A 25,669-nucleotide genomic window follows, 5' to 3' on the forward strand; every position below is an offset into this window, starting at 1 on the left:
GCCTCACAGGCTCTAGAGCCCAGGCTCAGTAGTTGTGGCGCACGGGCTTCACTGCTCCGCAGCATGTGGGATCTTCCCAGACCAGGGCTCAAACCCGTGTCCTCTGCATTGGCAGGCAGATTCTTAACCACTGCACCACCAGGGATGTCCCATAAATTTTATATTGTAGTATTTGTCTTATTGATTTTTAAGAGCTCTTTATATTTGAAGGGCATTGCTTAAATGTCCCCTTATCCAAGATGTCTTCCCTGACCTCCCTAGAGAACCTTCATTCCTGGCAGAGCATGTGCCCTTTACCATTCCTTATTTTTCTACATATCACCACCTAACATATTATATATTTATTTGTTTATTATTTGTACCCATAAAAATATAAACTCAATGGGGACAGAGACTTTTTTGTTCACTGTTGCATCCCCAGCACTTTGAATAGTGATAAGCACACAGTAAGCACTCTATAAATATTTGTAGAAATAATAAATATAGGTTCTTTGCTATATAAATTGAAAATATTTCCTGGCTTATAGTTTATTTTTTATTTAGCTTTTGATATTTTGGGACATACAGACATTTCTAAATTTTACTTAGCCAGAGCTGCTGGTATTTTTCTTTGCGTTCATTTACACTGCTTTTACACTTCTGAAGTCCTATTCAGTTTCAAGGTTAGATGGATATTTATTTGTTTTCTTTTAATAATTGTATTATTTGAATTTTCATCTTAAAGTTTTAACTCTTTAAGCCATGTGGAATTTATTTTGACATATAGTGGGAAATTAAAACTTTTTTTAATTGTTAATCAATTACATGTCACCACTTAGTGAATAATCCTTAGTTTCCCCATTGACTTTTTAAAATGTTTAACTTCTCAGTTTGTCTCCTCAATGACAATATAAGCTATGAGGGTAGGCACTGCTTATACTTGCTCTTTGTCCCTCAGAGCTGAGTACTGGCTGGTCAATAAAGGATGATCTACAAATATTTGGTGGATGGACGAACGGGTGAATATTTTCAAGCCAAAATATCTTTTTGAAAAAAAGTCTAACTAATTAAACAGGAAGTCCATTCACTAAAGTCTGGAAGTAATCCACATAGAGGGCCAGGCTTTACCTAGAATAAATGAATACCCTTTAAGATCAGGGCACAATAACCACCACAGAAACTATATAACTCACGAGTAACAAAACACAATAACACCTGACACTGTACAGAAGGAATTGCACAGAATTGGCCCTGCCTTCAAGGAGCCCCTGAAAAATATTCTTTAGGGGGCTTAAAAGTAAAACAGAGCTTCCCAAAAGCTCACCTACTGACCTCTCCTTCCCCTGAAATAGCAGTTTACTCTCTGAAAGAAGTAGATTGCTTTGTTACAGATAGTGCCCCAAATCCTGCTAAATGCAATCCGCCAGCCTCCAACATGCATTGAGTTTAATAATTCTGGAATCAAATCTACTTTAAAAGAAAATCTACCTCATTTTTGATTCTCAAGAAAAACCCCAAGTGCCCCCTATATATTGATTCTGTAGGGCTCAGTTAGCCTCCTATGGCCTGAAATTTAAAAATAACAGCAAAAACAAAAATACATGTTTTTTTTGAATTCTGGCTCTTTGCTGATTATCTATAGCAAACAGCAAAATAAGCAAAGCCATAGTGAACTGCCTCTCGTGCCAACAAATGCCACCAAAAAAATGGACAATCACGGAAATATATTGTTAAGCATGAATAGTAGCTAAAAAATATTTATCTCTGTTGCAAGGTATTAAAATGAGAAAACTTTCAAAGTTGAAGCTTCAAGCAATTGCATTAGAAGTTGCATAATTTAGTTAGACTGACCTTAGAATGGAATAAAAAGCTGCTTATTTCCATAATGTTGGCCTTCAAAAGTATGAAAGGTTAGATAATTTATCATGATATACAAAACAGTTCTCAAGAATACCTAACTTAAAAAGGAGGTCTTGGTGACTTACAGCCCTGTGAATTTTTCGGTAGCATGATAATCAACATAATTTATACTTAAGTGAATTTGTGTTCTTCTGAAAGGTCTAGCTGGCCAGGCAAGAGAAGTGTATCTCCTACTCATCCCTAGAGCAAGTACAGACCAACTGAAGCCAGGTTAATGTACTCATTGCTGCCTTTATGACAGAACTCACATTGGACAAGGAGACCCATTTGAATAGGGAGGCTACTGACTTTTGACGTACATACAACTTACATTAGACACAGAATATCTTGCCCTCATGTAAAAGCTAAAGGGCCGTATCTATTGTGTCACCTGTCATAGCTAAGTTCCTTAGTCTCAATACCACCATTGTGGTAGCCATTGTAGCAGCCATTGTCATCATAGACTCAAACCTTAATGCAGTTATATGAAACCCTTCAAACCAATACTGCAAAATTCAAATTATACTCAGAACTGCAAAAGAACTTGGAGATCCCCTGACCCAGTCTCCTTATATGTTTGTTCCAGGATTGGTGCCGTTTGGCATCTGTTTGGATTTTTCAGAATTCTCAATGTCTTGGAGTCTGCTTTCCTAAGTAATAATAGATTTCAATAAATTAAAGCTCTTCTTTTATGAGGTTTTTAATTCTGTTTCACCTGTTTTGCTAGTGACCTCCTCCTCCCCTATCCCAGAATTATAGATTTCTAGATTATCTTTGGGAATACAGTGACTAGGGGTGACACACACATTAGGGATAACTGTCCCAATGGAGCTTTCTAGGCTCAAAGGGTGAGGAAAACAAGGTATTGCAAGTGTCACACACATATTTGACTCCAAATATGACACCATGCACAGCCACAAACCTTTGCAGTTCCGGATGAACCCTTGCAGTTCAGTTTCTCTCCACCTTCCATGATCACTTCTTGAGGGCGCTAGATGATCAGATGTGCAAACACCAAGCTTTACCAGTTTTATAAGATTTTGCTCTATCAGGCCCCTACATAGAGTTCGTGCAAAAGCAGTTTAACTTTCTTTCCATTTCAGGCATTTCCTTATTGTATTTCTTGCTGCAACAAAGCACACACCTTTTTCTGTTTCTAAAGAATTACCAGTAGAGGCAAAATTAGAAAGAGTGACCTAGAGATGTAAGGACACACATCCCATTAGCAGGCTCACAAGCCACACAGAAAATTGGTGTTTCATATATAGCATTTGAGATTTGTTTCTAAAGAGTCATAACTATCATAAATTGTTTTGCAATTAAAAATCAGGCAAAATCTCACTATGAAAAGGACATTATTTAATACTAATGCCATCCTGTTCTCTTCCCTAAGGTCTTAGGAACAAATGTTGCCATTAGCATACTCCATCACTTGAAAGTCCATACTTGAGAAAACAGAAATGCACTAATTAAAGAAATGACCAGGATGGCAAGATCAGAGTCAGTGACAGTCTTCTGAGGGCAGCATGCCTGTGTCCTCACCATGGCCTCTGTGCCTGGCAGCACAGAGAAGGGAATCAGTCTTCCAACAAGTCATTCAACATTACCTACAGCCAGATGCCTCTGCTTGTCCCTGCATTTCCAGAGCCCTGTATCCCTCAAGCATGTCAAGCTTCAAATATGAATGCTAGATTACAGGCATCTTTAGTTATAAAAAAAAAAGTTGCTTAAAGGTTAAGTCAATCCCTATGAATGCAGTCTGATCTAGTCTCCCTACTCATACATCTCACTCAGAAAAGATATGGTTTTATAGCAAAGTACCTATACACATAGGCAGCCCAAACCAGATTTCCTTGAGCCAAGTGAATTAAAGAGGAAGACTTTAAACAGAATTATGCCCAAAAAAGACAGAAAGAGAAACTGAGACTCAGAAAATCATTTCCAAGGAACTGAGATTCCCTGTAAGGTTTTCTTAAGCTAGGTTGTATGCACAGCAATGTTTATTTGACTGCTTCCTACTCAGAGCTCTCAATTAAAAATAGTCCCCAGGATATCTGTCCCTGGGCTATATCAAATTGGGGTGCCCTGGCCTCACATTTGGGGGATCACACCCTGCTGTGATGAGGTTTATAAGCATTCCTCAGGGAGATAACCAGCAGAGTGTCACAGTGGGGAGGGGAGCTCTGAGAAGCTAAGCTCATAGATATGTATACAATCAGGCCAGCTCATAAAGGCTCCATCACCTCAGAGGCAGAATAAGTGGGTGAGACAAGTAGATATGTCCTCTCTCTCTCTCCCTCTCTCTCTCTCTCTCTCTCTCTCTCACACACACACACACACATGCACACGCACACACACACACACACTCCCCTAAAGGGAGAGTCTGGCCTTTGTATTGAACTTATCTTCCCACCAGCTTACACAGGGAATCCATTTTGTTCAGAAGAGCAAACTACACAATCTGAGATGAAGTGCCCTTCATGCTCTGGAAATCAAATTTACAAGCAAAAATAATCCAGAAAGCAGAGACTGCCAAAACCAGTGCTGGTGGCAGTGAGGGAGAGCAGCTTGCCACAGAACAGTGGCCAGATGGGGCCCGGTGGGAGAAGCTGAAAACTGGCCACCCTGGCATTCGGAGACTTAATGGAGCATCCGAAGACTATGCACATCAAGGCAGTGCTTAAGCATCTGACATGGAGAAGCCCCAGTGCTAGTCCATGTACACTGAGCTCAAGGAGAATGCAGGCTTCACACCAAGCTTCTTGCCTGCTTCAATCCCAAATGGTCTGCTCAAAACTCAAGATAGCTGCCCCTGACACCTGTCTGTCTGTCAATCTGTCTAACTCTCACTCTCACTTATTTTCTTTCCAAAAAGTAATTTTCTCCCTCCCCAAAGGCTGAATTTTTTTTAACATCTTTATATACTACCAAAGGCTGAATTTAAAGCAAGCTTAAGAGAGCGTTTTCATTTTCCAAAGTAATTCCCAGGCTCTACTCAATCCAGGAGACCCATATTGACTTGGGGAGGTTTTAGGACCTGGGGCTGCAAAATGAGAGCCATCTCTTTCAGAAGCGAGCTCATGAGGCTAAGACAAAACGCACCAAAAACATTCCTGATGGGTTGCTGTTCTTCCAGCTACAGACTTACAAAGAATGGATAGAGGGAGAGGAATAGAATGGGAAGAGGATAGCTGTAACCTTTAATTTTTTTAAATCTGGAGCAAATATGAAATGTTAACATTTGTTAAATCTGGGAGATATTATCTGTCTTCTCTGGACACCATGTATTTTAGATATTACATAATTACATTTTGTAATTAAGTGAGATTCAACCAGGAAGGCTAAACAGTGAGAAGTCAAGGGAATAATGAATTGGCCCACCTTTCAAAGGCTTTGTAAATCTTGCCAATGTGAGGAATTGCACTTTAAGCAAACAAGATATGTGAAAAATCCAGATTTACAAAGGAAATCGGTAAGGAGTTGATTACTCACATTACACAAGGGTTCTTTCCTTTATGAAGGAATCCGCCACAGTGTTTCTATGCGGAATGCCACTACTGTGGTTAACAGGAGGTCTAATTTACAAAACAAACACTTCCTGCTGCACAACTTTTCAGGAACACAACTAAGGGCCAAAGGTATAGCCACAGGTCTTCTTGTGGAATCCAGTCAAGTTTTCTGTTACGTGACAGAAAGCACTTGGAAACTGCAACAGAGGAACTGCTATCGATCCAAAGGGACCCAGTTTGGCCCCAAATGATGTGTGCCTGAGCAACTCATCTGCCTTCTCTGCAACTCCATTTTCATGATTATAGAGTAGAAATACTGGTCTCTTCTGACACCTCTTCCAGGAGTGCTGTGGCGCCGTGTGGTCCTAACCAGTATCCTGAATGCTGCTGAATGATGGCAAATGAGATTTCCTCATGGGACCCCAAGTTCCTAGAGCTGGCAGAGCTGTTATCCAGTTTCAGGCTGCAGTACTTTCCTCCTGGTTTTCTGGGGGGACATACGAAGGCACTAGCAGCCTGGGTACACCCACTGGAAGCAGAGTGACCCTCACCATGCAGCCCACACAAAAACCACTCTTAACTACACAACAGCCAAAGAGGAAATGTAACTTGAAGAGCATTTCCCTCTACAAACAACTGATCCTCTGGGACTTTTCACTTCAAGCCTATCAATTGTTCGAAGTAAATGAGGCTCACATTAAAGGCCAGCCAGTCACACATCAAGAAATCAAGCCTCCTCTCAGTGGGGGAAAATGGCTGCTCCAGAGCCAGCCTCCCGCCTCTTATACACAGGCCTTTTGTACAAATGGCTTCATTTACCCACATCTGAGACACTTGATCCAGCCAAGCTTGGCCTCCCCTAAGCCCTAGAAGCTGAGATACACATGCAGAGGGGTCAACATCTCAAACTCCAAGCAGACGCCTCAGATCCACTGCAGCACCATAATTGAAAGACTCCAGCTTTGCCAGGAGGTGACTTCATCCTCTTTCAGTCTTCCAATTCCGAGCAAGAAATCCCCCAACCCTACTGCTTCAGCCTCAGGGCATGGTATACCAAAGCCACATCAAAGACTAGGGCAAGGTTAGGGGAGGAGAGGTCTGCAGCTCCTCCCACTTTATAAATCTGACTGACAGAGAAAAACCAGGTAGGGTGACTGGGACCCAAAGCAAGTGGTCCTCTGATAAGAGGAATTCCAAAGGCTCAGAATCCTCTATGGAAAATGTCCTGCCTCCAGTCCCCTAGGGAGAGAAATCTCAGGATCATTAGCAAGCTCTCTGGCTGAGCTCAACTTTAGTGAAGGTGTATGGGGAGAGAGGTGATCTCTAAGGTAACCAGTTAATTGCCAATAAGGAATGATAATAATAAATTAGCAAATACTAATGTAAACTAACTCAGTTCTGCAGCAGTTGCATGGAGATGACAGAGGAACAGTTTATTCTGGAACACATCTTGCAAGCGGATCCCCATGGGAAACGCACTGCTTAGACTAGATGTGAAACGGGCCAATAAGATGCAATGTAGGCAATGGGTGGCCCTAGACTGTCTCTCAGTAAAAGTGGAGCCTTTGATTTTTAAGAAAACTGGAGTGAGCCTTGAAAATATGTGGGCTGCACTGTTTTGCATTGCTTCCTTCTGAAGCCTGAGGGGTACTTTTGACCCTTAGGGATAAGACTCAGATGGTTCCAAGACCCTGTCAAAACAAGGAAATTACAATAAAATTGCTTCCTGAAGCGTTTGTTGGTTTGTTTTAATTGGAGGGGGTGATTTGTGTCATTACCTTGCTATCCTAACCAGCCTCATTGTACCTATTAATTTTCTAGTGACTTCTGAACCTGACACCTGATAGGTTTGTGCTTTTCTAGCTCCTTAGCTCAGAGTTTCACTCAGATCACTGCAAATCCCTAACTTTTAAAACTCTTTTTAGGGACCAAAGCATGCTATTTCTTTCTTATTTTTCTTCAAAGCCTAACTGATGTTTTAGTTTCATTATTTGCACTAAGATAACACGCACTGAGACTTTCAGTAGGATAATTGGAAGCATTCAATTTGGTCTGCCACATACATCCTTGTCCTGCAAACTCATCCACTGCTACCGCGCTGCTACTTATGAAACTGCTCCGTGAGTGACCATAGCAGACCACGCACACACCCTGAGGATGTCTTATATCAAAGATGTTACAGTTTGCTAGTGAAAGAAGGAAAAATAAAAAGAGAGAGCTCAAGATGGAGTCTGAAACCAAAATTATATCCCTATGCACCCTATGACTAGAATTCTGGAAGCTCTTGCCCACTATCACTCTCTTAGAATTGTCAGCTCTGAAACATTCAATATTTAAAAACTCAAATTAAAAATATCTCACCAAAGAGACTGGATGTTTGGCCATTTCACCCCTCCTGAAGGCAGGAAGAGGTCCCACCCAAGTCTCCATTACCAGCAGAAGAAATGAGTTTCATTTTCTTCCTTCAACAATGACCATGGCCTGGGTGACAAAAAGGGTAATGCAGGAATGCTGATGTACAAAGTAGTAATACTTTGTAGCATACAGAGACACCCAGAAGGCATGCCACCATTCCATAAGATTGGAAGAAAAATTATTTGCCGTACTAAGGAGGCTCTAAAAAAACTGGACTAGGGCTTCCCTGGTGGCGCAGTGATAGAGAGTCCGCCTGCCCATGCAGGGGACATGGGTTCGTGCCCCGGTCCGGGAAGATCCCACATGCCGCGGAGTGGCTGGACCCGTGAGCCATGGCCGCTGAGCCTGCGCGTCCGGAGCCTGCGCTCCGCAATGGGAGAGGCCACAACAGTGAGAGGCCCGTGTATCGAAAAAATAATAATAATAAAAAAAACTGGACTAAGTTTAGAAAAATCTTAGCAAACTGGCAAAACTACTTACTTTCTTCTCCATTATCTATTTTTTCAACCTCCTTTCCCCTCTCTTCACTATCCCCCCACCCCATACACCCATATGCATGTGCACACACACACACACACATTCACTTACATATACACTAAATCTATGGACTAAATAAACCAGGATGCCAAAGAATGCAAATCTCACCTTCAATTTAAAATATTTAAGAGATACTTGACATCACTAATCCTACAAAAGTCTTCTGTAAACAGCAAAAGCATCCTCCACGTTCCCTCATCAAATTTGTGTACAAAACCACAAAATCCACACAGCTGACCTCCTGACCAACATCAGAGGACAGGTAAATGAAGACAAAGAATTCCAGGCAAGGGCTTCCCTGGTGGCGCAGTGGTTGAGAGTCCACCTGCCGATGCAGGGGACACGGGTTCGTGCCCTGGTCTGGGAAGATCCCACGTGCCGCGGAGCGCCTAGGCCCGCGTACCGCAAAAAAAAAACAAACAAAAAAAGAATTCCAGGCAAGATGGTCTCCATAATTCTAAAGGCTGAGTTCCAATGCAACTCATTTCTTCTGCTGGTAATTAATAGAGACTTGGGTGGGACCTCTTCCTGCCTTCAGGAGGGGTGAAATGGCCAAACATCCAGTCTCTTTGGTGAGGCATTTTTTAATTTGAGTTTTTTAATATTGAATGTTTCAGTGCTCCATTCCCTTTGCCTTTTCCTACCTAACTGCCTTTAAAGTCACGTTCCCTTCAGTTTCTAGAGCCAACAATATTCAAATGTGGCTAGGTCTGCACACTGATGCAAAAGTTACCCTCACATCAGCACCAAACTTGAGAGCTCAACAGTAAATCTACATATAAATGATGGCTGCGCTGCCAGGGAAGGAGTAGCAGGAGAGTACTAAGCAGGCTGCAAAGTGACTGGAGGTTAGAAACCCTTTTGTGTTGCTTACAGGGAAATCATGTGGGTGATCTTAGCTCCCCAACCAAACTATGGACTCTGAAGGCAGATGCTACATCTTATATTTATTTGGGATCCGCATGGTACCTGCCACACAGCTGAGCACACAGTGGACACTCAAACAATGTTTAGTGATTTGATTTAATGCCATGGTGATAAACTTTAAAGTGTGATGCAGCGCTGTGAGGGAAGCAATTCTCACTCCTCTGTAATGCCATTGCCAGTAAGCCCTGTAACCGACGCTGCAGCTAATGAAGGGAGTGAGTTTGTCCACAAGGTAGCCCAGCAAAGGAACCTAATGCGTAGTGACCTTTGGTCCCAGTCTGGTGAGTAAGAATGTAATATGTGCTCAGTAAAGACATGTTCTCCTGAACTGAAATGACCTATTTACTTGTCTGTCTCCCCGTAAGCTCCCTGGGGTCAAGGATCAAGTGTTTTATTTTTGTATCCTTGGCAAGTTATACAGTGTCTGGCATGTTCTAAGTGTGCAATAAATGCTCCTGGGTTGAGTTAATGAATAAAAAATGGTTTAATGAAATAATATAGAGAAAAATGTACATGACATAATAAGATTTAATACAGAAATTTCCACAGAATCTTATATGTATCACATGGTAGCACTTAACACTCTGTGCTATAATTGCTTAACAATTGTTGGTTTCTTAGATGGATCAATTAATTAATTAGGAAAAATATAAAGAAAAGGTAGGAAATACATTATGATATTATTATCCTAGTAATGGAGACTATCCCACTGTACCTGATAGTAGCATCTATCACTCCATACCGCAAATCACCTATTTGCTTATCTCCCTCACTAGAATGTGCATTCTTTGAGATCAGAGGACATCTTTTTCATTTCTCTAACACCAGAGCCTACAACAGAACCTTACAAAGAATAGACACACAACAAATATTAGTTGAATGTATGAATCAATCATCCCTACACCTCTACAGATTTCACTGTACCTAAGTATTCTACCTAGTCCATGTTCAAGGGCCTCTGGTATGGGAAGAAAAGAAGTGTCATTTTCTCCATGCAGGACTTTGTGACAGATGCAGGTTTAAATGGCCTGATTCATGCTCTGCTGTGAGTGGGTCTCTCTCCTTCTGAATGGGTTTGTCAGTTGAACTCTCCGGGACTGCATGTTAGAAATACACAACCTCACCATACCTAATATATGCTGTCTTGGCCCTGACTAGCCCTAGACGCTAGGTCTGCATGACTTTGTTAAATAAGAGAGTATCTTGCTTTGTGAGTCAGAGATAGGATCAGAATTCAGACTTTCAATGGCTTTTCTAAATAACTGAAGCAATACTTTGTTTAATTTTGTCCACAGGAGAATCTCAGAAAGAACACCAAGATCTCAAGTAAACCATGCAGATATAGTCATATATCTCTTGCCCCCTCAAAGCATCCCATAGACACCAGGGCTTATGTTTCTCTACTACTTTGAATTGATTGCATAGTCACCAAGCCCTCAGGATTCAATTCTTTTGTCCATCTCCACTGGCAGCAGCAGTCAGCACCTAACCCAAAACCTTGGCATTTTTTACCTCCATTATTTAAAAGTCCAGTATGAATACGGTAACCGCACCACTTTGTAGATCTTCTCTATACAGAACCAGCCTAAATTCCTCTTTGGTTATAAGTGCCTAGGGAGTTACACTCAGGTATGCAGGCCATTACAATAGTCACTCTTCAATTATTGTCTGGTGAAGAGACCTACGATTCAGGGGGTACCTATGTGTCAGTCCCCTTACATTACATAATGCCATATTATTCCTTGGACCAACCTTGCATGACAGATGTACCCATTTTGTAGATGAGGAAACAGAGATTCAGAGGGATACCATAGCAAGACATGTCCCCCAGATTCAAAATCATGGTCTATCTGATTCCACTACACAGCACTACCTCTCCCTCTCCGTTGTTGAACTCTTGGTGGTCCATGAGTAGTCCTCCAGAAAGTCTATGGTCTAGTCCCTAGTAGTATCCACTGACATTCATAATTATAACTGAGCCTACCTAGCATAATACTGGATTTTCAATAAATCCTTACTTATAGATTGACAATATTGGTGTCTCTGTTGCTAGAAGAAAATCATCAGTTTCTAAGGAAAAGCACTGCTTTTTGGCCCCATTAATTCTGATGAGAAATATTTTTCAGGAACTAGGAGGAGCAGTCGATAAAAGTGATCCTAAAACCCTTTGCCCTATGAAATTGATATAAATACTATCAGGCCATTTTATATGCATCCCAGCCCAGGTATGTTAGGCTGAATTATTTCTGAGGCAGGGAAGTGTCACTGAAACAGCACTCGCCAGAGTTATAGAGCCCTGCAATCTAGTCCTTCCTCTCTCTCTCTCTTGATATCCCTGCCCAGTGAGTCTGAACAAGTCCCTTAGCATCTCTGGACCTCCTTTCATCATCTACTGAAGGGCAACCTATTAAGATACCTGACTGTAAGGATCAAAGAAGACAAAGGTTGTGAAGTGCTCTCCAAGTATGTAGTATTCCTTTCATTAGTGGCCTGGAAGAGGGCATATGCCTCCCAGTGCATTAAATTTCCAACCAAAGAGGGACTTAAGCAATTCAAGGAAAAATGAAATTAACTTAAGAGCTGTTATTTATAGCCTTCCACCCAGCCACCAACCTACCATCATCCACGTTACTACCCTACTACCCTGAAAAATTTCAATAGACAGCAAACACCGGACCACGTAGTGTCTAAAAAAAAAAAAATGCTTCCATTTGAAAACATTCATTCCTGGTAAAGAGAAACAGAGCTAACTCAAATACATAGTTAATTCCTGAAATTTTCATTATTAGTGACAGTTTCAACCTCCTCATTTGTCAAATGTCACCATAAGAACTATTAAGAAACAGCAATGTGGCTTTTTTATATTTTTGTTTGCCTCCCTTTAACCGGCCCATCCATATTCTCAGCAAAGCACGTATATGACCAAAGAAAAAGCAAAAGGGGGCTTCAGAAGGCTGAATCACTCTCACACTAGGAAACTGGCCCCCGAGCATTCTAGGGCTCATCTATCTTTAAGACTACTTGTTGATCCTTAGCCACTTTAACTGTTGTACTGGTACAACAGGCTGGCAAGCGTACTGTATTTGCAACAGGTGGTACAATTCATATTACGCCAAAATACCATATAGGTATTTCAAAGGCTCAGACCTTGAGCTCCTACTCCCAACATCCACCCCTACAAAGGCTCAATATGTTGGGTTACCCTCTGCCCCAAGAAGCACTGGTAGCAAACCCTGACTTTGGAAATGGGCTTAGGCAGAGAAGTTCTCCCACCCCTGCCAGGGAATGTGCCACCATAGAGGCTGATGGGGTCCAGCGAGCAGCATGGGAAAGAGGCCTCGGAGGACCTCACAGAGCCGCTTAGCTGCACTCACCTCGGGCAGAGGCACACCGTTGATGATCAGGTCTGGTTGCTGGGGGCCCTGGCTGTTGAAAGAGTGATGGTAGATGTGGTTGGCGCTGGTATTGCGGGTATTCTGGTTCTCCACATTCAAGAAAGTGCTCTCAGAGCGGCGGCAGCCCAGAGGAAGGGTCTGCTGGTGGTAGTCGAAATAGTTGAGGGACGAGGTCAGGGAGGAGCAACTGACAACGTTCATCTTGTCTGTCTCCTCCACATCCCGGGGTACCAGGCGGATGTCATTCTTATTGATTTTTTTCTTCTTGCTTGATTTCTTTTGATGCCCATAGGAGTACTCAGCGATTCTATGTGACAGAAAAGGCAGCATGTATCGCTAACGCCCTCCCAAACCACGCATCGATTAATAAACATTAAGCACCCCAGAGGGTTGCACCCCATCTCCGCTCCAGCTTCTTATTCTGGTGCATTACATCATCAGGTTTCTCCCTGTGCTTTCTACGTGTGAAACCAAGCTGAGGGCTGTAAAGTTTTTATATTAAACATAGTAACCTCCCACTACCCCTCCCCAAAGTTTCTATACTTTAGATTTGGAATTCCTCATTGTGAGTGACCATTTAACAAGGGTGTGGGGACGGGGAAAGTTGAGCCTATGGGAGAGAAAGCATGAAAATGCTCAAATCGGGAGCTTTTCTGGAAGCCAAAGGAACTCCTGGGTGAAATAAGAAGCTAGTTCTAATTTAACAGAAGAGGAGATAGAAAGAAATAAAAACTAATCCCCTTTCCAGTTCCTCCAAGCAATTGCCATGTGACGAACACCCTCAATCAGGTTCCTTGGTGATTGAACTGATCGATTTTGAACGGGAGCAAATCAGACCCTGTCCTTTGACAAATTCTCAGCTCCTCTCCTCCACACCCTCGTTCCCACTGCCCTAGCCCTGCTCCCTTCTACTCCCCACCCCACCCCCCACCTCTCCTCAGGAAATCTGATAGCCAAACCCATTTGAACGAGGGGAAAAGACTTTTTACCTCTTTCCCCTTAGGCTCACTTTCTCCTCAGCCTTTTTGTCTTGCTCCTTGCTAATGGGAGAAACCAAGATGCAATGCAGACACTTGCTGTTTTGTCCTTTTTTAAAACAGCCGAGGAGACAAATGATGGTTAAACAATTACTGCAAAGGAATTTAAAGGTTAGTGCATTCAGCATCCCTCTCCATTCAGGTGTACCTACAAGCAGCTGTGCTGGAACATAAAGAGCTCAATTTAATTAACACTGACACAGACCCAGCAACGCGCACCAAAGACACCAAGCATTAAGAGACTTGTCAAAAGAAATACATTTAAATGTAGCCAGATTCTCAAAGTCATTTATTACTTTGCACACAATGATTCAGCTTATTGTCTGGAAATTCCATTTCTGAGCAATAATCAGCAAAACAATAGGGTTAATAAATAATACAGGTTGATCTTTACAAGGGAAAGACTGTGCCTGTATTCTCCCTCGACAAAGCTAATTGTCTGAATACAAAAAGGGAGCCCAATTCAAACAGCAAGTGCAGATCATCTCGCAAGTATCATAAATGAATGCATTTCAGGAAGAGGCTCTGCAGAGGCTGAGAACAAGAAACCTCTGCTTAATACACGGAAAGACAAGCTCTTAAACTTTAGGTTTCTAAAAAGTGATCAGACCAGGAGATTGCCTATCTCCAGAGGCACATTCTTGCTATGTCCCAGGGATCTTCCTAGAGCTGAGCAGTTGCCTTCCCCTCACCCTTTCTCTCTGTGCTCAGGCAGACTTGCAGTGAGGGCAAGCTGATGCTATTGGGGCTTGGGAGCAGATAAAATCCCAAAGACCCCAGGACTGGGGTTGATTTTCTTTTCTAATCGTTTAGAATCAATGAGAAGTTCTAATCATTTTGTTTACCCACGATGGGTAAGTTTGGCAATGCCCCGTCCAATTATTCAGCTGAGGCATTCATTGCACAGCCCTTTCTGTATCGAGCAATTATTTAATTAAACTGTACTTCATTAATCCCAAACCAGCGCAGGAAACAGAGCTCTTTACAAAATACACATATGAGTGAAGTTGGAGAGCACTGAGATTCACTTTTTTTGTTTTTTTTTCTTTTCATTTCAAATGCTCTCCTCCCTGTTTAATGATCTCCCTGGCAAGCTCTCAGAAAGAGCTCTCACTTTGAGTCATACATCACCAAGAGGTGGCAAAGCCTTCAATATCTTTATTTCAACCTGATTTCTTTTCATCAAGGAAAGGGTCTTATGAATTTACTTTATGCTGAGGAAATGGCTTAAGAGTCCCCTCTATCATTATCTCCATATAAATAAAATTTTATAGACTCCTCATTTTTCTCCTATAAAAAATGCCACTGGCAGTCACAGGTTTCAAAGGTAAGAGTAATATTAATTTCCATTTCTCCCATCTGAAATGACTCGGAGCTGAAGGAAAGAAAAGTCATGGCCATTTCACTAGCAACAGGATTAAAGCATTTATGAGGCATTGCAGCTGCTCTTTTATGGCACCTGATTGATATTCATGTGTGGTTAGCATTTGTCTACTAACTTGTGTAACGCAGAGAATAGTAAAAGGGAAACAATAATTGCATGGCTGTTACATATTCAGGGGGCTCTGATTCACAGAAGTGTGCATTTCAGTTGATGTCAAATACAAATTGGACCTACAGGAACATATTTTGACTGATTAACATGCAAGCACAGATGGCACAAAAGACACACTGGATGTGTAGGTGTGTTGAAAGCACACACACACCTTGGTTGGAAATAGCAGCATCATTCATTTTCAGCAAACTAAAGAAACAACTTTTTTTTTCAACCGTTTCAATGAGACACTGCTGGAAAAAAATTACATGTATTATCCTAAATTGGATATTGTAAGGAAGGGCTTCAGTAAGACCCTCCAAAGTGCTTATCAGGAAATCTTTTTCTAAAAAAATTACTACGTGTCATTCCAGTTTCCACATTTCTATTCCCCCTCCCTCCCTCCCTCTCTCTCTCTCTCTCTCTATCTCCCTCCCTCCCTCCCTCCTTCCCCCACCTCCCTCTCTCTCAGGCATACCACACACATATTCTGCACACATTTCAAGGGAAACTGTAACACCACAGCCCATAGTGACATCCACTGGTAAGGACCAGCTCTTAGGGCCACAGCAGAGTTCCACATTAGAGGAAAGAACCATCAACTCCAGAAGATTGCTACTTTTAGTGAAACATCTGGATGCAAAAGTCCTGTTCCTCATTGGGATGTTTGGTCTCTACCCAATAACCAGATATTTGAAAACATATAGATGACTAGTAGAATTTCACTTCACATAGCCAGATGTTTGGGGACTGGATACAAAATAAGCCAAGAACACACTAAAAAACTCTAATCGCCTGCTTCCCCACACACTTCTGTTCTCTCTTCCCCCAACTTTGTTTCCTACCTTAGACTCCCACTCACAGGCTTTCTTCAGAGGTTCTCTCTACAACAGGACAGGGCAGCTGCCAGTACTCCCTTTCCTTTCAGTACCTGTCCCCAAAACACTACAGCCCCCAAATCAAGTTGTGGTATCAAGGTTCTGCTAAAAATCAATCAATCTTTCTCTCTCTCTCATATTAATTTTTTTCTGCCATAACTTCATGGAGACAGCTGTGCAAATTTTAAAATGATAATTGCTATTCTGCTCATCATCATTATGTGACAGAATCCATTCGAACAGTAAATGATTGTCTTCCAGAAAACTGTCAGTTCAAAAGAATTGATCAACTTGGGCTGACATAAACTCCCCCCTCCCTCCAAAAAGAAGCACTGTAAGTAGGGTGCATGTATTTAAATAGGAAACAAAAGCACTGGGGTTTTCACACAGAGACACAGATACACATTATTCACCCAAGACAAAGAAGGAAAGAAAGAAAAGTTGGCTCTACCTGCAGTTGTAGGTCCGGATTTCTTTGTTGTCTCTCTTGCACTTGATCGCCACAAAGATCATAGTGACAAAGAGGATGCCAGCAATGGAGCCCAGGGCGATAATGAAAATCAAGGACAAGTTCACCGAACCCATCGACTCTTGGGCGTCGAGAGCAGGGGATAGGTAGATTAGGACGAGCGCAGAGGCGGAGAGAGACGTCTTGCCGTGGTCGTGGGCCACCACAATAAGCTCGTAGGAAGCTTTGGAGCTCTCGCTGAAGGTGCGAGTGGTTCTGACCTCGCCATTGACCTGGTCTATTTCAAAGAAGCCGCGGTCGCCCTCTGTCATGTCATAGGTGACCCGGCCATTCTCGCCCTCATCGTAGTCGTCTGCTTTGACAACGGTCACCAGGTAGCCTATGCCCGAGTTGCGGGGTATGTAGACTTCAGCGGTGCCGTTGATCAGGGGTGGGGCGGTGATGACTGGGGTATTGTCATTGACGTCGAGGATGATGACCCGAACAGTGGAGTTGCTCTGCAGCGAGGGCAGGCCGCCGTCCTTGGCCAGCACCTTGAATTCAAATGCCTTGGTCTGCTCGTGGTTGAAGGATCGCAGCGCATAGATGTCACCCGAGTTGGGGTTGATGGAGACATAGGTGAAGACAGGCATGTCCCGCACCTGCGACGGCACGATCTGGTAGGAAACACTGCCATTGAGACCCAGGTCGGGGTCTCGGGCCGACACAGAGAGCAGATAGGCACCGGGAGTGTTGTTCTCCTGCACAATGACCTGGTAGTAGGGCTTGGAGAAGTGCGGGTGGTTGTCGTTCTCGTCGGTGATGCGCACGGTAAAGGACTTGGAGCTCTGAAGCATGGGCACGCCGCCGTCGCGCGCCTGGATCGTGAGATTGTACTGGTCGTGCTGCTCGCGGTCCAGTCGTCCGTCCACCAGGATAGTGGAGAAGCTTTCATACTCCTGCAGACGAAAGGGCACGTTGCCCAGCAAACGGCACTGCACGCGCCCATTGAGGCCGGAGTCTCGATCAGACACCCGCACCAGTGCAATCACGTAGCCCGGTGGGGCGCTCTCGCTCACCTCCACCAGCTCGCTGTTGACCGACAGCAGGTTGATGACCGGTGGGTTGTCATTGGTGTCCAGAACGCTGACGGTGACCTTGCAGTGTGCCGGGATGGAGTTGGGCCCCAGGTCCTTGGCCTGCACATCCAGTTCGTACACATGGCCCTCTTCATAGTCTAGGGCACCAGTGACCGTGACCAGGCCGCTGTGCGGGTCGATCTGGAAGAGTTCTCGAGTGCGGTCGTTGACGTAGCCATAGAAGGAGTAGACCACCTGGCCATTGGTGCCTTCGTCTGGGTCACTGGCGTTGAGACGGATGACAGGCGTGTTGGGAGGTGAGTTCTCTGGCACGGTCACTAAATAGGTGGACTCGCCAAACACAGGGTTGTTGTCATTGGAGTCGGTCACCTTGATGCTGAGGCCAACAGTGCCCAGGTGCGGCGGGTCGCCGCCGTCGAGCGCAGTGATGCGAAAGCTGTAGTGCGACTGCGTCTCCCGGTCCAGACTCTTCTCCACCACGAGTTCTGCAAAGCGCGAGCCGTCGCCGCGCGTCTTGATCTCCAGGCCAAATAGCTCGTTAGGCGTGAGCTCGTACGTCTGCACGCCGAAGCTGCCCGAGTCCGGGTCATAGGCGCTGTCCAGCGGGATGCGCGTCCCAGGGCTGGCCGCCTCTGAGATCTCCAGCTCAATCTGTGCCGCCGGGAAGCTGGGCGCGTTGTCATTCAGGTCCTTGATCTCCACCTTAATCACGCAGATCTCCATTGAGCTGGACATGACCTCAAGCGAGATGATGCACTTGGGGCTCTGGCGGCACAACAAGTCACGGTCGATCTTCTGCTTGGTGACCAACAGGCCCGAGCTGGGGTTGATGTCCACCAGGTGCGGAGCGGAGTTGGACACCACACGAAAGGCAGAGGCCTGCCGTGGGTCCAGTGCAAAGCCCGCCTCGCGCGCGTCCTTGGCCACGTTGGCGATCACCGTCCCGGCGCGCTGCTCCTCTTCTACCGAGTACTTGAGGTTAATGAGGGCGGCCGCCTGTGTCCACAGTACAGCCAACAGCAGCAGCACCGGCAGCAGGAGCGACTCCATGGCTGCGCGGGGCTCTGCCTGGCCTCGCCTCTCCACACCCCTCCGAGGCCGACGCCGCCGGCGCTCCAGCTTCCCGCCGACTCGGGCCGCCTGTTGCGCGCGCCCCGGGGCCCCGGAGGCCGCCGGAGGAGTCTCGCCCAGGGCGGCCCGGCGGCGCGGGGGGGACACCCGCGCCGGCTCCAATGCTGAGATTGCGGCGGACCGGGCGGGGGCTCGCGGGGGACCCGGGGGCTCCGGGGGGCCGAGGGAGCGCCGCGCGGCCCCGAGCCCCCTCCCTCCAGCCCGGCTACTCAGTTTTCCCCCTTCAAAGTTAGCCGGGCTCGACTGGCCGCAGCGGCGCAGGGCTGCGGGTCGGACGGCGTCTGAGCGGCCGGGTCGACGCGCTGCTGAGTCCTGACCGCGCTTGAGGCGAAGGCGGGGAGTGCAGTGAGGGTACAGCCTCTCAGGCAGTGCCCGGCCCGCCGCGGCGCACCTGCACTGGGGCTGGCTATCGCGTAGTCTGTGCACCTGGCATGCGCAAGGACCTCCCCCCAGTGCTCCTGGATCACTGCGGAGACAGGACCCGCCTGGAACGCGCCCTCCGGGGTCCGGGGGGGTCACGCTGGCCTTTTCGAGGCCTGTTGGGGAGAAAGGGGGGTCGCAGGAGGGAGTCTGAGTTGCTGTCAAGCGCCGCAGCCGCCAGAGTATCCGGCTGAGCGGGATGGCTCTCCCCGGGCCGGCAGAAGAAGGGGGAGGGGAGAGAGGCTGCCGAGACGAGAACGCGCTCCCTTGCACTGTGGTTGGCTTCAGAAGGCTTGAGGGGCGCGTGTGTCCAGGATCGGAGATGGGCACGGAGCCACCCCCACAGAGCAGTTGGACTGCGGGCGTTTTCGTCTCGAAAATCACAGTTACCAACGCAGCCCGAGCCTCCACGTCAAGTTTGCGAAAGCTGGCCGATGGCAATTTGTCCAAGAAAATAGAAGTCCGGGTCTTTCCAATGGCCCGGGGGGCGGGGAATGGGGAGGAGGGGAGGCAAAGCGACAACAGTACCGGCCAGGAGAGGCGGGGCCGACGCCGCAGGTACCAGGGGCTTCTCCTCCTCCCTCAGTCTGGGCTGGGGTGTCGCTCCGAGGGCCGCCGCCGCCGCCGCCGCCGCCGCGGTAGGAAGCCCTCCTAGCTCAGTTGCATGTCGCTGGGGTCCGCCTCAGCAGCTGCCACGGTCGACGGTTATGTCGCCGCCAAAGTTTACTTGCGGGAGCGTCTTGATTCCATCCTCCTGGAGAGGCGCTGGCCGCGCTGCGTTGGCTCACTCCCTCCCGGGCGCTCCAGCACTCGGAGGTCTATCTCGCAGTTTCTTTCTGTCTCGGGCTGTGGGTGAATGTGTGAGAGAAAGGAAGAGTGAGTGTGTGGTGTGAGGAGTGTGAGTGGGGAGTGTGAGCGAGCAGGGGTGGGAGGTTTCGGATCGCCGATAAATCCGCTCAGCCAGAATGCCGCGGAGCGTAACGCGCCAAGGGCCCGTGCCAGGCTAGGGACGCGGGTGCCAGTGTCCCCCGGGCAACCGGGGCATGGCGCGCGGGAGCCGTGCTACCGTCTGTGCCCGCTCGTCAGTCTACCCACTGCGCCCACCGCCGCCGCTAGTGCTGCTGCTGCTCCTGCCGATGCCGCAAACTACTGGCCGTGGAGTCTGGAGAGAGCCAGAGAAAGCCCGAGCTGCCTAGCCCGGCTACGCCAGGCGTTAGCCAATCAGCGCGCAGCCCAGCGGGCTCCGGGCTTGGGGAGGGGCCAATGCGCGGGAGGGGGCGGGGCGGGGCCAGCCGGAAACTTACACACTGGCGGGACCAAGTGGTACCCCAGCCAGCGGAGCCGCAGCAGGAGTCAGGGGAGGCCAGGCGGGCAGGCCCAGCCAGGGCAAGAAGGCAGGGTGGAGCAAGGAGAGCGGCGTGCTGGCGCTGCAACTTAGCCTCCCCAGGAACTGCGCGCCTCTCATGTTTGTGGAGATTGTAGGATTTGATTCTCTCGGCGTGTTTATCTCCCTCACATATCTTCATGTCTTGAATATAATATTCATATTCTTTTTCTCCTCCTCCCCCCTCCCTCTTTGTCTCTTCGCCCTGGGTTTGTCAGTCAGTTTCTCTGTCTTTCTCTCTTCTCCTTCTCGGGTAGTGGAAGGAAGAACGGATAGGAGAAAGCGCCCCAGAGGTGGTCATTCATCCGGCTCTTGGCCGGTGACTCTTCACTTCAGCTAAGAACCACGGCAGCCATCCTCCTGGACCGTCATCCCTCTCCCTCCTTCCCCGGCAGACGCAGCACCACGCTCCCCCTCCACCCCCGGCCCAAGCAGGGCCCCTGACCCGGTTCGGTTAGCTCTTGTCTGTTGCTTGTTAATCAAATGAGATCTGTGGCGCAGGGAGTGAGCCGCCGAGAGGGCTGGACACATTTCGTTGCCCCTCACCCCACCCCGTTGGAGAATTTAGCTCCCTATAAATAAACCGTACGTTTGAGAAGAGCTGGTGGAGCGGACGCCGCCGCGCCGCGCCGCGCCAAGCCGGGAGAGCCCCGAGTCCAGCGGGAGCTGCGGAGCTGGCGCGCAGTCCACATAGGTCGCTGGCAGCTGGAGCCGGCGCCGGTGTGCTGGGCCCCCCAGCCTTCCTGCGGGGCCTCGGTCCTAGGGGGCTGCCAGCTTCGCTCGGGCGGTGGTGGCGACAGTGGCTGGTGTGTGCCAGTGCTGAGAAGCGGGAGGCCAGCGTGGCTGGGGCTATCAAACTCGGCTTGCCTTCTGGACTGAAGGCGCCCTGGGGACAGAGGGGACTCCTCCCCGCCCCGTTCTGAGTCTCTTAATTAAGGTCACTGGCGGGAAGAATAAAAAGCACTTCGCCGAACAAGTTGGAGTGTTTTTTTCATCACAGATTGGGGGTGGAGGGAACCGGCTTCTGAATTCAGAATTCTTGGAAGAGTAAACCTCCCTTCTGAGTGAGTCGTCTCGGATATTTGGGAATCTTGGGTGAGCAAAGTCATAATTAGCCCAGCGACGTTGGCCCGAGTCTGTTTAAAATGAGACTCACTTTTGCCCTTTAAAAAACATTAAACAAGAAAAGGGAAAAAGGCATTTGAACACATAATAGGTTTTCTCAAAACTGCCATCTTCTTGCAGAGAGCAACCCAGCTGCTTTAAAAAATATATTTATATTTCCAAAAGGAGCTAGTTTAGCAGCCTTTACCTTGGAAGGGGAAGAAGACAGCTTCCTCCTACAGAAAGGAATTATTTCGGGAGTGAGGTTGAGACCCCCTAAACGTGCATCTGAGACCAAGCGGAGGGCGCGGAGAGCTTGATCCGCTTTCCGCGTGGGGGTCGTTTCACTCTCTCACATTAGGATGCAATTCAGCCCAGAAGATGTAGGAGAAAATCGAAGCATCTGCAATAAGTATCATTTAATTTGGTCGTTTAGAGATGCGGGTGAACAGCAGAGCGTGGCTCGAGGGAGCCCCGCGGCCCGCCCGGTTTTCTGCAGACCCTTCTGGAGGAGAGTGACAACATGGCAGGCAACGCGGGCGCACCTCACGCGCTCCGTAAAGAGAAGGGCTCCATTTGATTTATCACAGTTATTTACCTTTGATGTCAGCGAGTGGGAATGAAGTGCATCTTGGTCTAATTAAAAAGGCCTAAAAAGGTATTTGAAATGGGGTTGCTATCTGATCACGGGATATGAGTTCGGCGTTTGGCAGCTTTCTAAAATATTGCTTGGACTATTTAAACAGAACAATTAGCAGCATACTAAAATGTTTGCATGCTCTGCTTAGAAGCTTTTAGCTGTAAACTTTAAGGCGATCTGTTCCCCTTTAAGTTAAAAAAAGATGATGCTGCTTCCTTGTGGCAAAGGCTGTCAGGAACCCGCTGATCAATAAAAGTAAACTGGCGCCTCCACGGCTTGACTGAGCGGGAGCAAAGAGTCTGAGAAGTAGTCTCGGCCATTAACAATCCCCCAGGTAACGAGAAATGGAAGAATTACTCAGGTAAAATGATTAATATTGCCGTGGCATCTGAAAAGATGCACACAACAAGATAAGAGGGCTGAGGACCTCTTACCTTGGGGAGTGCTAATAGAATGTCTATATTCTGCTGTCTTTTAAAGATAAATAGGAGAATTCAATTCATGTACAATGTCATTACCTTTGTAAGTGCAATCACATTGTAAAGACCTGTTCTGCATTTGCAAAGACAAATACTCTCTTAGCTAAGGAGATCACACGTGGTCCCCTGGATCCCGTTCCCCGTTCACACTCAATGCGCCCCTCCTTTCCAAGTAGAGCACCCCAAGTACTCCCAGCTATACTAAACCGCTTTATGGAAGCCAGGTATGGAGAGAGGCAGGGGCGGGTGCCTCTGCTTTCCTACCTTCCCATCACCCCCAAGATCAAAGTGATAGTGACACCTCCCTTCCAAAAAAATAGTTCTTCCATCCTCCGCAATCAACTTCTACAGATAACCCTAAGGCCGCCGTCCTTTGCTCTCAGAATGTATTTTTTGCGAATAGACGCACTTTATCATTATACTCCACCAATGTTTGCTCATAGACACACTTGATCATTGTACTGCAACAATGTTATTGACTAAGTGAGTAGCCGAAATCACCTTCATGCTCAGGAATTTATTAATTAATTGAATAAAACCGTTCTGGGTGTAGATAATAAAAACAAAAAGAAAGTTCCCTCAGTCTTAGCTTCCCTTTATTTCAATCCTGAAGGGAGCCCCCCCTCCTCAGCCTCTTTAGAGACACAAGAGGGACATCTAGTGACCATCCTCAGTATTTTTGATCCAACTTTGCTGAGAAACACTAGGCCCCCCTAGGTATCAACTACAGTGCTGTGCAGCCCGGGCCAGCTTTCTGGACCAAGACAGCTCTTGGTTCTGAGGCCAGAATCAAATTGGTAAGATACTTTTATCTTTAAAATTTCAGCCATGCCACTGAAATAATGCTGAATGGCAATGGAAGAACTAGAATGAGGTATACCATGTTGACATCTTCCTGAAATTCTGTCCCTTCTGCCCAAAGTGATTGCCCAATTTCGTTAACAACCCCCAGCACACACACACACACACACACACACACACACACACACATATACAGACACACACACTCCCAGGCATCACAAGGAAAGGCCTTAAGAGAAGCAGCCAGGGATGTAGGCCTGCTGGGCAGGGGTGGGGTGATTTTTCACCATCCTGGATGCTGTTTATGACACTATTGAAATACCAGGAAGATAAGGGAAGGGGTACAAGGCAAGTCTTTGAGTCCCTTTTACTTTTTCCTCTCTTCCTCCCAAGCCCCACCCCCAATCCCACCCTGTGACAAAGGATAATAATGACAGCCAGAGAGCTGTAGCAGGAAAAACAAAGAGTAGAGAAAGTGTTCCTTACATGCTAAAATTGTTCATCATGACCCTGATGCTTGCCTTTTCCAAGAAACACAGAGAGGTAGGGAAGAGTGGTGAAAAAGAGACGGAAAGCTATTAATCAGTCCAAGTCTTTCCATTTTGACAAGACCAGCATTCCTGAACAGATTATGCCCAAGTCCTTTCCATGCTTAACCCCTCTCATTAGGAATGGCACTTCCCAAAGGGCCAAATCCCTGCTGCTACAAAACTCATAACTGGTCCCTACATAAACACACATCATGGGGACTATTTAATTAGCAAAAGCTAAATCAGCAGATACATTTCAATAAATGACACTGCTCTCTAACACCTTCTGTACTATCCTGCAGTGACTACCTGTGATGTTTTGACAGCACCATTTGAGCTCATGGCATTATTGCCTGAACCTTTTCATGTGAATTCTCTCCAAGTGGATCCCAAACGCTATTTTCCTAGGTGCAAACTCATACCAACTGTCATTGTTCCCCACCACCAGCACTTCTGAAAACAGAAAGCTCTCCCTTCAAAGGCACTCTGATCAGATCATGCCCATCCTTCCCACTGCTGCTTCTCTCATCCCAAGGAGGGTAAGAGTGACATTCCACACCCCCACTACCACCAGAAGAAATGCTTTCTTGACAACTTGGGAAAAAATCATCACCAAATAAGACCTCAAAAACCAACTGAAATATAAACTGAATGCTAAAAAGAAGAGACAATTGAAAGTGTACAGACTAGGGATGCTCTCTTTTAGGCCAATCCATTTTTTTGCACCGCTATCCCCACATTTTAGTACTGCAACCTAGTAAGTGGATTCTAGGGGCCCCTATACCATGTGTAACTGCCTAGATTAGAGCTCCAGACACGGCTGGCTTTTGACTCCCAGCCTCGACTTCTCTCAAAGTCTCTTCTGCTATTTCTGGAGTTGTTCAAGTGGAACAGGAAAAGATGCAGAAATATCATTGAAAGGAATGGTTGATGGTGCTGAAAGATCCCTTACCAAAATATCAGCCTTACAGGATGAACCTTGAAGATTAGTTTTCTAAACTAAAAAAAAATATCTATCTGGTTGCCTGGTTTTATAGGAGGCTGGATTCTTTTTGGAGATGTCCACAGGACTGGAAAAAACAAATCAGATCTTTTAAGGCTTTGAGATATACAGTGATGGAGCTGGGGTAAGTGTGTGAACTCCACCTAGAGCAGCCCTTTGCCTTAAGTTCAAATAGACAATAATAGCCAAAGAGCTGGTGAAAAGAGGAACACAAAAATCAATCTGATGAGCCAGCTTCCTGGGCTTCTCTAGATATCTTGGGCAAAAGATGATTTCAGTGAGGAGCCCTGACCTGTTGTATACTTTTTTGTCCTAGGTGACCAGGCTGGGCCTAGGTTTGCTCTTGGTTCCTCCAAAGCTTCTCCCAAAACTCAGGAGAGGCCTTGTGTAGCTCCCTGGGAGTTCCAGCTGCTCCACTGACTGATTTGTCACTGAACTAGGAAACTTACTAGTTGGTTTAATGTCAACTTAAGAAGGAAAGAAAGAAAACTAATAAACATGAAGAACTACCAGTTTGAC

The 25,669-nt window shown here is 46.4% G+C and overlaps 1 protein-coding gene across 3 annotated transcripts in view; it reads right to left on the reverse strand.

The window, feature by feature from the left end:
• The window catches only part of PCDH19 (protocadherin 19), a gene marked incomplete at both ends in the record, with an annotated part of 108,350 nt that extends 89,642 nt beyond the window's left edge, over positions 1–18,708 (reverse strand). For 2 of the 3 annotated variants that reach the window (XM_082681923.1, XM_082681922.1), the window contains 2 exons: positions 12,641–12,968; positions 16,562–18,708. In XM_082681923.1, coding sequence (XP_082538049.1) covers positions 12,641–12,968; positions 16,562–18,708 — 2,475 coding nt within the window. Of the gene's footprint in view, positions 1–12,640; positions 12,969–13,650; positions 13,792–16,561 lie in introns of all 3 variants that reach the window. The other variant, XM_082681921.1, reaches the window with a different exon arrangement.
• Positions 18,709–25,669: the final 6,961 nt, after the last annotated feature.

The sequence above is a fragment of the Grampus griseus genome (genome assembly GCF_964374135.1).
Source record: "Grampus griseus genome assembly, chromosome: X".
Lineage (NCBI taxonomy): Eukaryota > Metazoa > Chordata > Mammalia > Artiodactyla > Delphinidae > Grampus > Grampus griseus.